Genomic DNA, 12,149 nt, shown 5'->3' on the forward strand with positions numbered 1-12,149 from the left:
GTCGACCCATTTATCAACTCGAGGATGTGGAATTCTGGCCTTTAATCTCCGACTGCTTGACGCGGCTGACAGGTCTCTATCTGACGAGGATTGAGGACATCATGCAGGTCCTGAAGGGCAGACAGAACCAATCGATTGGCCGTGTTGTCAACCAAGGTGAATGGCTCATTGGGCGAGATCAGTGCTCTCTTGGTCTCCCGAGCATCTGGAGACAGCTTACTAGCGCTTGTTTTCGACGCACCAGAGTCATCAGAATGCTTCTGTTGGACGTTCACCGTTGTATCTGTCTTCGAAACAGTTGGGATGTCGTCGGAAAATCGGGCCATGACCGATGCTGGTCTGGTTGTTGCATTATCCCCTCTTGAGGCAAGTTTGAGACTACGGGAGGCAGGGGCTGGCAGTCTGTCGCTCCGACCGATTGTTGCTGCTCTCGAAGAGGGCCGCTCGGGAGCCTCGGCTGCCACCACATCAAGTGCAGTAGGAAGAGTGCTCGATTTTGGCAACGCTCTAGTCGTTTGCGATGTTGCCGTTGTGCTGCGAGTCGTTCTGACGCTAGCTGCGCGCATTGGTCGTGCGCGAAGGAGCCCTTCTGAGGTCTGGGGATTGTCATCCGAGGCTGCTCTTGCTGGCTCGACAGGAGCTGTCCGTTGCCTCGATGGCAAAGCCTGCTGTCGTTGCGTTGCGGCAAAGCTCGGGACTGGGGCTGCTGCCCGACCGGGAACGGTCATTGTCGCTGGTTTGGAGCTCGCATTAGATTCTTCGGGTATGCGCTCCATATCACCGAGCAGAAGCTTTCGTCCTCTCACTCTCATGGGCAGTCCTGAGTGTTGTTGTTGACGAGCCTGTTCGGCTTGAGCTTCAGTGATGGCACTGTATAATATGCCCTCGGGTAGAGGTACCGTAGGCGCGGAGCCCAATTGGTTCTCGGCTTCAATCTCGACGAGAGTCGACATGGTGTGCTTCCCGCCAACGCCCACTCGAGAGCTCCCGTCAGCCCTTCGTCCGACGCCAGCAGCTCTACACAACTGAGAGTAATTGAGACCATATCCCGGCTGAACTTTGTCTCCTCTTGGGTCGGCACTTAGGAGCCAGTCAGGCTTGTGCTTCAGACAAGAAGTGGTCAGTGGTTCAGCGACCACACCCATTTTGAAGAAGTCGTGCTCGACCAAATCGTCCATCTCCGGCCGCTCAGCTGAGTCCAGGTTCAGACAAGCCGCCACGAAATCTTTTGCTTGCTGAGGGATGTAGTTCTTGCAGTCGATCTTCCATTCGTATTCTAATGCTCTGAGTTTGGTGTAGATCTCCTGCTGTGTCTTCGATTGAAAAGGTGGTGTGCCTACCAGCATGGCATAAGCAATGACGCCGATGGCCCACGTGTCGACTTTGTTGTCGTGTCCTCTTGCCCCTGACTTGCTAAGTATCTCCGGAGCGATGTAATTTGGAGTGCCGCAAAGAGTCGTCCGTCTATCCTGTGCGTCCACCATGACTGCAGCAAGACCAAAGTCGCCTATTCTGATATTCATGTGCTCGTCGAGGAAGACATTGCCCATCTTCAGATCTCGGTGTATGACTGATCTCTTGTGCATGTAGCGGACTCCTCCACAGATCTGGATCAAGAATCGTCGGACTTCCGGGAGACTCAGACAAGACCTTGCCCTCACCATATCAGTCAGATTACCATTGGAGCACAGTTCCAGCACGACGTAGGTGTGATCATCCAAGGTGAAAGCTCGTAGAAAGTCGACGATATTGGGATGATTCATCTTCGCATGGATCTGCAATTCTGTACGAAATTTCTCCATCATCTTCTTCTGTTCGACCTTGGCCTTGACAACCTTGAGAGCAAAGATCTTGCCGGTCTTAGTAGACTGGCCTTCAAAACAGACAGCAAACCCTCCCTTTCCGAGCTTCTTGCCGGGAATGTATGTCTCTGTGCCTGGCGCGGGCTCTGATACAGAGGCTGGCGGTCGCCATTTCTCGTCTATGCGGTCCGGGTTGACTTGTTTCGATGGGACTGGCTTTACTGTGACCTTCTCTTCTTGCTTCGGTCTCGAAGCTTTCTTCATCTTCTCTGGTCGAGGGTTTGGAGGTACATTTGCTGATCGCGGTGACAAGACCTCCATTGGCGGCGATCACTGTGGGCAGCGGTTGCTATGCCCGCCTGTGGGGTCAGAGGTGGTTAACAATGCAGTATTGACATTGCCTGAAGGATGTTCTGGTCCTTGCCGAAAGTCTTTTCGCGGGCAATGTGAGTGAAATGGTGCTGATCGACTGTCGCAAAGCTCTTGCTGCAGTTACCAGTATCAATGAATGGGCAAGAGTGATGTAGTACAGTACTTGCCGTATTGTTTTGGTTTAGCCACATTGGGATTGGCATGTTCGAGGACTGCTGCCCTTCTCCGATTGGTTGCACTCTGGGGACCTCTCGGAAACGGCATGCGTTATATTCCACGTCAGTCACTTGCACTTGCAGGTAGTAGTCGTGGACGTGCTGTGTAAAGATATAAGGCTCGTGTGATCAGTACAGAATCGAGCCTCAACAGTCGAGCTACTCGTCAAGACTGCGAATTGCGGGAATGATGTGGTGAGCCTGGTCTGTACATCGCTGATCGAGTCGGGATGGTAGTCTGTCACAGGAGCCTGGGATGACCTTTGGACCGCAGTCGCCATGTCTCTGGCTCTCAAGTTCACGTCGCTCGCCATAAGGACTCTATCGAAGCCCATAGCTGTGAGCTCAGTCCTGTACGTTGATGGTAGGTAGCTGATTTAGCCAGAATTACATTAAGCGACAAGCTCGCGAACATGAGCGCTTTCGCAATACCTGCATTGGCTTTGCCCAGAAACTGCATAGAGTAGACATGAGATGGCGACTAGGACTATTACAGGACGCAGCAGCGATCGAAAAGCAGGCCCAACGAGATTCCGCACGAGAGCTCGCCAAGCGACACAAGCACGAAGCACCCACCGTCAAGACTGAAGCACAGACCAAAGCTGACGATGCAGCCGCCGCAAAGGCCGCAAAAGAGCCTGCAGAGACACCGAAACCAAAAGAGCCGAGGATCAGGCCTCTATCAGAAGCGAAAGCCATTGAATCCGGCGCCAATTTCATATCAGAGACATTTCTGTTTGGCGTGGCAGCATCGTTGATCTTGTTCGAATCATGGCGGTCTCGGAGAAAAGATTCTGCACGAAGAGATGTTGTACAGGATCGTCTGAACGATTTAGAAGAGTCGGAAGCCGCAGCAAGAAAAGCACTAGTGGAACTGGAACGAGAAGTGCTGCATTTGAGGGCGAAGCACAATATCCCCAACACTGAGCGAATATTGCCCAAGGAGGTTTACGAGCCAAAGGAGGAAGACGAAGAGATATCCAAGGGCTGGCTATCTCGAATTGCGTCCTTCATCAATCGTGACACACCCACGGCAAATGACGAAAAGGACGCTAAGGACAGGTTGGCCAACAACGCACCAGGTCCAGCAGAATCCATCCTGGTACAAGCGGACAAGGCAATGGAGACGAAACGAAAGCAACGGGATGCTGAGCAGGCGGAACAGTCAGTGGGCCTGTTAGCGGGAAGCAAATCATGACAACAGACGTGGCTGCCGCATCCGGGAATGCCGCCAGGCCTTTCTGTACATCACCTCAACTCTGATGTAGATACAAAATACCCAACTTCTGATTTGCATCGATAACGATGAGTCTTCCAAGTCATCGAGCCAGACCTGTGTGGAAAAGTGTTACAGGTAACGTTTGACCGACCAGAAAGTCATGGAGCACTCCTCATCCGTGCAAGCAGGCCTCGATACACCGGTGCTCGTCGACCTCGACTCCGGGCATCGACGAGCAGCATTTGGTGCCATCACGATAGCTGCCTCACACATGCACGGTACCAATGTCGAGAAGAAAGTGGAACGTTTCGTTGCAGCACCAGTTGAGTCTCATGCCGTTAAGATCGTCGTCCTTCTCACAGAGACCTTCCCGGGGACTGCAGAGTTCCTGAACGCCATGAGTCAACTGCAAATGATGTGTGTCCTACTTCTCGGTTTACGCTCTCTTTGGCTGACTGGAAGATGCTTCAAATATCCAGGTCTCAGCATAATCCCAGCAGACAGCATTGATTCGGTCCGCGCCTGCCTACAGAAGCATGTCACCTCACTCGAGAGCACTCCCGTTCCTCGACCACAATACGACCTCATAGCGAGTGCGACTGCATCAGCACCTTCTAAGCGCCTCACTGTCCAAGAGGTAGATATGCTAAAGGGTGTGTTTCCTAATGTCGTGGAACTAGAAGCAGGCACAAGGACCGCTGAGGGGCGTGCGTTGATTCAAGACTTCCTGCCGCCTGCCGTTGCGCAAGACGTGATCGAATTTTGGGAGGACGAATGGCTGGCGGCAGTCTAGTGGGTGGCGACGAGCGGGATGTTGAGCAGATCTTTCTCTCTTAGCAGGCTGCACGATTACAGATAGTCTCAGCTTGAATGACTACGCCTTCTGTCTATCACACGCGCGGTCAATCAGATTCTTCCCTAGGCGGCAGTGTAATGCAGATGAAGTGATTGCGTGTCGGTGGCTGTGCTTTCGTAACGCCGCAGCCATCCGCATCCGCTCTAAATCTTGGCCCCGCTACATCATACCTCTGACAAGGTACGCCTCATCGTTCCCGGTCAGTGCCTGGCCGGATTGCGAGAATTGTTTTTGTCGCTTCCATTATTGCTGTCAATTGTATTTCCTAGCGACGCTCTTTCCTTGATCGCTTTCGCAGACTTGCGCTCAGACGTCCCCAATACCCATAGCACCCCTCTCATGACTTAGAGCGACCACATATCATGGTAAGCTGCCCTCGAGCCATCGCAGTGACACATTGGTTCTGACAGCACTCGCAGGGTCAAACGAAACGTCGCGATGGCAAGTCCCGTGCGCCCAAGTCGTCGCTCTTCGGCGGAGGCAGGTCCAACGATGCGGGCGGAAGCGGTCAGCCTCAGATCAAGAAGGCCGCCTTCGAGATAACCAAGAAGAAAGAGGTCGGAGTGTCAGACTTGACACTGCTTAGCAAGGTGTCGAACGAAGCCATCAACGACAATCTGAAGAAGCGCTTCGAGCACGGCGAGATCTATACCTACATCGGCCATGTGCTGGTCTCAGTCAATCCATTCCGAGATCTGGGCATCTACACCGATGATGTCCTCAACTCATATCGGGGCCGGAACAGGCTGGAGGTCCCGCCACACGTCTTTGCAGTGGCCGAGTCTGCGTACTATAACATGAAGGCATACAAGGACAACCAGTGTGTTATCATCTCAGGCGAGTCCGGTGCGGGCAAGACAGAAGCTGCAAAGCGATTGATGCAGTATATTGCCAGTGTCTCGGGCGGAACGGATTCACGCATTCAGCGGACGAAGGACATGGTCCTGGCCACGAATCCTCTACTCGAGTCATTTGGCAATGCTAAGACATTGCGAAACAACAATTCCTCACGATTCGGTAAATACCTCGAGCTCGAGTTCAACGAGCAGGGCGAGCCAGTCGGTGCAAAGATCACAAATTACCTCCTCGAGAAGACGCGAGTAGTCGGACAGACGCAGAATGAACGCAACTTCCACATTTTCTACCAGTTCACAAAGGCCGCCTCGAAAGAATACCGCGAGATCTTTGGTGTGCAGACGCCGCAGTCATACTTATATACGAGTCGATCGAAATGCTACGACGTACAGGGTATCGACGACACCGCAGACTTTGCGGAGACGATCCAGGCTATGAAGATCATAGGATTATCGAAGCCGGAGCAAGACAACATATTCCGTGTGCTGGCGGCTATTCTGTGGCTCGGAAATGTGACATTCCGCGAAAATGATCAGGGCGGTGTTGATATCGCAGACCAGTCAGTTGTCGATTTTGTGGCATACCTGCTGGAAACAGAATCAGCACACGTCAACAAAGCCCTTACAATCAGAATCGTTGAGACCGCGAGAGGAGGCGGCAGACGAGGTTCGGTCTACGAATCGCCGCTGAACATGGTACAGGCCAACGCAGTCCGAGACGCACTAGCGATGGCTCTTTACTTCCACTTGTTCGACTGGATTGTGGCACGAACGAACGTCTCGCTCAAATCCCAGGGTGTGGTGAAGAACACGATCGGTATTCTGGATATCTACGGTTTCGAAATCTTCGAGAAAAACTCCTTCGAGCAGCTATGCATCAACTACGTCAATGAGAAATTGCAGCAGATTTTCATTCAGCTCACGTTGAAGACAGAGCAGGAAGAGTACGCCCGCGAGCAGATCCAGTGGACTCCGATTCAGTACTTTGACAACAAGGTCGTGTGCTCCTTGATAGAGGACAAGAAGCCACCTGGTGTCTTTGCAGCACTAAACGACGCGTGTGCCACGGCTCACGCTGATTCTGGTGCCGCGGACCAGACCTTTGTTGGTCGACTGAATTTCCTGGCCAATAACCCTCATTTCGAGAACCGACAAGGACAATTCATCGTGAAACATTATGCTGGTGATGTCCATTATGCTGTGCAAGGCATGACAGACAAGAACAAAGATCAGCTGCTGAAAGACCTTCTGAATCTGATTGGCGCAAGTGGCAATTCATTTGTTCACGAGCTCTTCCCCAATCAGGTCAACCAGGACGACAAGCGACGACCACCGACTGCTGGCGATAAGATCAAGCAGTCCGCGAATGAGCTTGTCGACACTTTGATGCAAGCAACGCCCTCATACATCCGCACGATTAAGCCTAACGAGAACAAATCGCCAAAGGAGTACAACGAAGCCAACGTTATGCATCAGATCAAGTACTTGGGTCTGCAAGAAAACGTCCGCATTCGACGAGCAGGCTTTGCTTACCGTCAAACTTTCGACAAGTTCGTGGAGCGATTCGCCCTCCTATCACCACGACTGTCATACGCTGGCGAGTACACATATACTGGAGACGTCAGAACAGCGTCTAAGATCATCTTCGAAGATACTAGTATTCCCAAAGAAGAGTGGCAGATGGGTACCACAAAAGCATTCATCAAAACTCCAGAAACACTATTTGGGCTAGAGCACATGCGAGATCGATACTGGCACAACATGGCAGTCAGGATTCAGCGAGCGTGGCGCAACTACCTCCGATATCGTGCCGAAGCAGCCACACGTATTCAGCGATTCTGGCGCAAGTCCAAGTCTGGTGTTAAGGAGATTGAGTTCAGAGACCAAGGTACCAGACAGCTGCAAGGCCGGAAAGAGCGTCGCAGATACAGTCTGCTCGGCTCGAGACGGTTCTTCGGTGATTATCTTGGTCTCAATATGCCAGGAGGTGCTGGTGGAACGCTTCGCAATGCCATCAATCTGAATTCACAAGAACGCGCTGTCTTCTCAGCGCGATGTGAGCTGTTGGTAGCGAAGTTCGGTCGCTCTTCGAAACCTATGCCCCGGATACTGGTCCTCACGAACAAGGCCGTCTACATCATCGTGCAGGCTGTCATCAACAATCAGCTACAGATCTCTTCGGAGCGAACGATCCCGATTGGAGCTATCAAGTACATTTCGTGCTCAACACTCCGGGACGATTGGTTTGCACTTGGCGTTGGCTCTGCTCAAGAACCCGATCCATTGATCAACTGCCCATTCAAGACCGAGTTCTTCCTGCAATTCAGGACAGTAGCCGTCGGCGGCATGAACCTGAAGATTGGTGACGGTGTCGAATACAACAAGAAGCCCGGAAAGCCAACAATTGTCAAGGTCGTGAAAGATCCAGCTGTCCCGCGAGACGATACATACAAGTCAGGTACCATACATGTAGGTCCTGGTGAGAGTCCGCAATCTCAATCACGACCAACACCTCGCGGGAAAGCTGTGGCTCGTCCGATCACAACAGGGAAACTACTTCGTCCGGGCGGACCAGGTGGACAGCCAGCCAAGAACCGTCCCAAACCTGCTGCCGTACCTCGCCAGACGCCTGCACCGGCCGCACGTGGCGTTTCTCCTGCTGCGGCGCAACCACGACCTACACCTGCAGCGCGGCCAACGCCTGCGGCCAACGGCATCGCAACACATATCCGCAATGAGTCCGCCGGACGAGCAGCACCGCCACCACCACCTCCCCCACCACAGCGCGCCTGCTGCAGTGCCATCCGGCAAGCCACAAGCCAAGGTCAAGTATGACTTCCAGACTCCGAACGCGAACGAGCTGTCGATCAAGGTTGGCCAGATCGTGGAGATCGTTCAGAAGGAGAACAATGGTAAGCTTTCCCCTCCCAGTATTTTCTCATGTATATCGTCGCTGACAATCACTCAGGCTGGTGGCTATGCAAGAATCCCGCCGACCAGTCCCAAGGCTGGGCACCGGCCGCGTATGTCGAAGAGATCGAGCAGTCACGCGCAGCACCTCCTCCACCTCCGCCTCCACCTTCCGCACCGCCCCGAGCTGTTCCACAAGTCGCAGTCAACGGTGCCAAGCCTGGCCCTCCAGCACCACCAGCGAAACGGCCTGCTGCGGGCGCAAGGAAGCCCGTACCCCCACCAGCGCCAGCAAGAGATAGTGGCGCTAGTTTGGGCAGTCTAGGTACGCTGAATTCGGCGAGCGGTGGAAGCGCGGGTAACAGCGGCAGAAGCACGCCCAATAGTATGGGCGGAGGCAGTCTAGCGGGGGGCTGGCAGAGGCATTGAGGGCGAGACAGACTGCGATGAGTGGAAGCAGGAAGGAGGATGATGACGATTGGTGATTGTGATGAGTGATGATGGGATGAAGTTTACCAAAACTAGGGATGAATACGGTTGTACTTAGAGCACGACTTGAGCGTGAATGATAACATTGATGCTGTCGCTCCTCGATCTCTAACTCTGGGGTGCTTGCCTTCATTCACACAGAACAGATGTCGGAAGGGACGCCTCATCATTGATTCCTTCTCTCTAAACGTACCTGCCGCCCAGACTGCACAACATGTCGGCCGGGTACTGAGGTAGGAGGGCTGGATCTCAGACCGAACCTATCTGCCGCCTGAGAAATGACCAGAGTAAGGGTGCTTCCTCCCGTTGCTTGGATATACTCTGGTCAATTCTCAGGCGGCATGTGGAGGGGCGGAGCGGACATCAGAGTCTGAAGAAGTTGACACAGCTGACTTCTTGTCCATATGTTGACTCACAGCTCTTGGCTGCCCAGTGACTCACCCACGGTACTTCGTGACATGTGCGCTTCAAAATCAGTGTATGTAGTCCTGGCTCTTCCCAATTTCCTCACAGATCCTTTTTTCTTTCCTTTGTACAACATCTGTCGAATGATATTACCATATTTCAAATTTGCCATACTTGCGCAGTGAGATATGTTGGTATTTGCAGTCATATGTGTGTGCACCCATTGTCTGGCTTTGCTTCTGTTGAAGCCTTCGGGGGGTGTATTTCGAAATGTGGCAGAGGACAACCTCGCTATCGCTGCTGTAGATGTGCAAGATATAATCGATCTGAAATCCAACACTGGCTGGGCATAGAGGCTCCAGTGCTCTATGTATGCCTATGTGCAGCTTGCTGACTCCCCATGACCTAGCATCATTGACGTACCTCTCGTGGACCCATTGAAATCAATCGTCGTTCACCGCTCGGACTTGTTCCTCGGCGGCATTCTTTTTGACGATACCGAATGTTCAAAACCTCAGCGCCGCTACTTCATGGACGTCCTTTTCGTCCGTGTCGTCCACCGCGGGGCCGTCTATGGCAATTCCTGCCGCTCCAGTAGCATCTTCGCCTGCGAGCCGTATCTCCTGCTCTAGTCCGTCTCGTCATCCATCAGGCCGTCTATGGCAACTCCGCCCGGCCCAGACTGGATGACACACCGCCTGCTCCAGCCCAAAAGAAGATAATGAGGAGGCATGGCCAGGATTTATGATAAAACCGACGTCGACGCCTGAGCTCGGCAACTTGATACAGGACATCTCGGATGCATGAGGCACCGAGTCACCCCTCGTCCCCCATGCCATGCCATCTCCACCCATCATCAACCCGTCCCGTGGAGGAATCCCCTCATTCACTTCAGCCTAAATCCCCATACCCGATGCTTAACCGGACTTCATGACCAGCTGACAGACTCTCATGCCCACGAGCAGGACACGATCGTTTCGTTGGGAACGATGACCCGGTATTCCGAGATAGAAGGACGAATATCTGGCCGGCACTATGTCCGACTTTCGAGAGCGCGAGACGCTCGTTCGGGAATGTCAAGCGCTAAAGGTAGGTATATAATTTGTAAGTGAGGGACTCGCAGGTTGATGTCTTCTTGTTGCAGTGCTCACCTAGTTGTCCTCTGCTCTGTACTTATATCTCATTTCGCACTGTCATTCTCGTTCAATACGCTTGCTAGAGGCAGTTTCGAGATCTGAAGGACTAGGTACACATTTATAACATTTCGTACATCACATACTCAAGCTTGCTTGCAACGATTACAACACCTCCTTGCCCAGACAATCCGTCCAAGACACTTGCTTGGCCCTACGAAGCATACATCGCCTACTCTCAAGTTAACACACAGCCGTCTCAAGGCCACGGAGACTCCTATCTCTCATCAATCACCTGCCAAGCGCCTACACCCCATCCAGACTCAATCAAAGTAACATTTCAGCATCGCAATGTCTACTATCACAGAACTCCTGGGTCACCAGAAACCCAAGGTCTTGACTCAGGAACAGATCGACTCGTTCATGAAACATGGCTTTTTGCGGCTTCCGGGTGCCATCATTCCGGAGAAGGGTGACGCCTGGTGCAAGGATGTCTGGAATAGGTTGGGAATGTAAGTTGGCTTTTCCTGTCACTTCTTTGTGGTCGATAGCGGATTGAGCTGTGTGTATGAGAGGGGTGAGCGATCGAGCATGCCACAAGTCGTGCGACAGGCTTTGCTCTTGCTGGAATTACGGTAGGAGCAAGCAGTCCGGTCCATCTGCTTGTCTCAGACAAGCCGGCCTCTCTCCACTGTCTGGTCAATCCTGCTACTCATGTCGGCTGAGCTCCTTTCCATGCCCACTAGTAGCTCTCGCTGTCACATGCTCCTACTCACGTCACTGCCAGGGACCCCAATGACAAGTCCACATGGCATGCCGAACGCACAAACATGCCCTCGCGCAAGCGCATACCTGTCAGCGAGGTAGCACCTACGGCATGGACCGCCATCTGCGATCTCTGCGGCGGCGAAGACCGAGTCCATGAGTCGGCACGAACGTGGAGCGATGGGTTCATTGTGAACTTGGGTAGTCCGGAGGGCGAAGGAAAGGAGATCGCACCGAAGGATTTGGATAACTGTAAGGTCTTCTCCCGTTTCCGTACTTTCCTGATGACAAACGACTGCAATACTGGACGGACGATGAAAGGAAAAAGATCCAATGCCGAGGGAAATGTGCAATACTGATTTGACTCAACAGGGCACGTCGACGGCGATTTCTTCATCCACTTCCTCGACTCACCCGAGCAAGCCCTGCTCGTTATCCCCTGCTGGTCAGACGTCCACCCCAACGGCGGCGCGACCTGGATCTGCGACCAAGGCCCCGCCCGCATCGGCAAACTACTCTACGACCATCCAGAAGGTCTCACTCCACGCATGGGCCCTCGCTCTGAAGACGCTGGCTACACCACACTGAAAGCCTACATCGACGTGATCAAGGAATGTCCCGACGAGACCTTCCACGAGATGACCGGCAAGAAGGGCGATGTCATCCTCCTGCACCCGCTCATGCTGCACTCTGCAAGTAAGAACGGGGCGAGACAGATCAGGATCATCACCAACCCGCCCGTGAGCAACAACGAGCCGTTCCAGTTCTCTCGGCCTGGTAAGCCGGAGGAGTATTCATTGGTGGAGCTCAAGACTATGCAGGCTGTTGGAGGGGACAATGCGCCTGAAACGCACTTCAAGGACTGGAAGATCACGGCGGAGCGGGAGTTGATTGTGCCGGAGAGAGTGAAGAGACAGAGAAGATGCTGGAAGAGGAAAATAGGAGACTGAAGGAGTTGGGATTGCTGAAGGATGGCGAGGAGGTGAGCGAGCTAGCGGATGCTGGGATTCGGCTTAGGGTCGTGCAGCAGGCTCAGAAGGCTGCAATGGTGCACTGAGCTCCTGGTTTAGGGCAAGGACGGTGTGGTTAGGTAGTTCTGTTGGAGGGAGAGTGGTGCTGTACATTGTCA

At 53.1% G+C, this 12,149-nt stretch overlaps 4 protein-coding genes across 4 annotated transcripts; 3 read left to right on the forward strand and 1 right to left on the reverse strand.

The window, feature by feature from the left end:
• Nucleotides 1–41: 41 nt before the first annotated feature.
• AB675_2837 (Serine/threonine-protein kinase plo1) lies at nt 42–2,123 on the reverse strand (the record flags this gene model as incomplete). Its single annotated transcript, XM_018142840.1, has 1 exon — nt 42–2,123. One exon carries the CDS (start codon nt 2,121–2,123, stop codon nt 42–44), a length of 2,082 nt encoding a protein of 693 aa, XP_018005091.1.
• A 545-nt stretch (nt 2,124–2,668) lies between these two features.
• On the forward strand, nt 2,669–3,587 carry AB675_2838 (OPA3-like protein; the record flags this gene model as incomplete). Its single annotated transcript, XM_018142841.1, has 2 exons — nt 2,669–2,728; nt 2,775–3,587. The coding sequence occupies 2 exons, from the start codon at nt 2,669–2,671 to the stop codon at nt 3,585–3,587; spliced, it is 873 nt and encodes a 290-aa protein (XP_018004936.1).
• Nucleotides 3,588–3,768: 181 nt separating this feature from the next.
• On the forward strand, nt 3,769–4,401 carry AB675_2839 (uncharacterized protein; the record flags this gene model as incomplete). Its single annotated transcript, XM_018142842.1, has 1 exon — nt 3,769–4,401. The coding sequence occupies one exon, from the start codon at nt 3,769–3,771 to the stop codon at nt 4,399–4,401; it is 633 nt and encodes a 210-aa protein (XP_018005305.1).
• A 6,205-nt stretch (nt 4,402–10,606) lies between these two features.
• On the forward strand, nt 10,607–11,970 carry AB675_2841 (uncharacterized protein; the record flags this gene model as incomplete). The annotated part of the gene is made up of 3 exons (XM_018142844.1): nt 10,607–10,767; nt 11,043–11,272; nt 11,393–11,970. The coding sequence occupies 3 exons, from the start codon at nt 10,607–10,609 to the stop codon at nt 11,968–11,970; spliced, it is 969 nt and encodes a 322-aa protein (XP_018004811.1).
• Between the last annotated feature and the right edge of the window lie 179 nt (nt 11,971–12,149).

This window comes from Cyphellophora attinorum (genome assembly GCF_001299255.1).
Source record: "Cyphellophora attinorum strain CBS 131958 chromosome Unknown Contig2, whole genome shotgun sequence".
Classification (NCBI taxonomy): Eukaryota; Fungi; Ascomycota; class Eurotiomycetes; order Chaetothyriales; family Cyphellophoraceae; genus Cyphellophora; species Cyphellophora attinorum.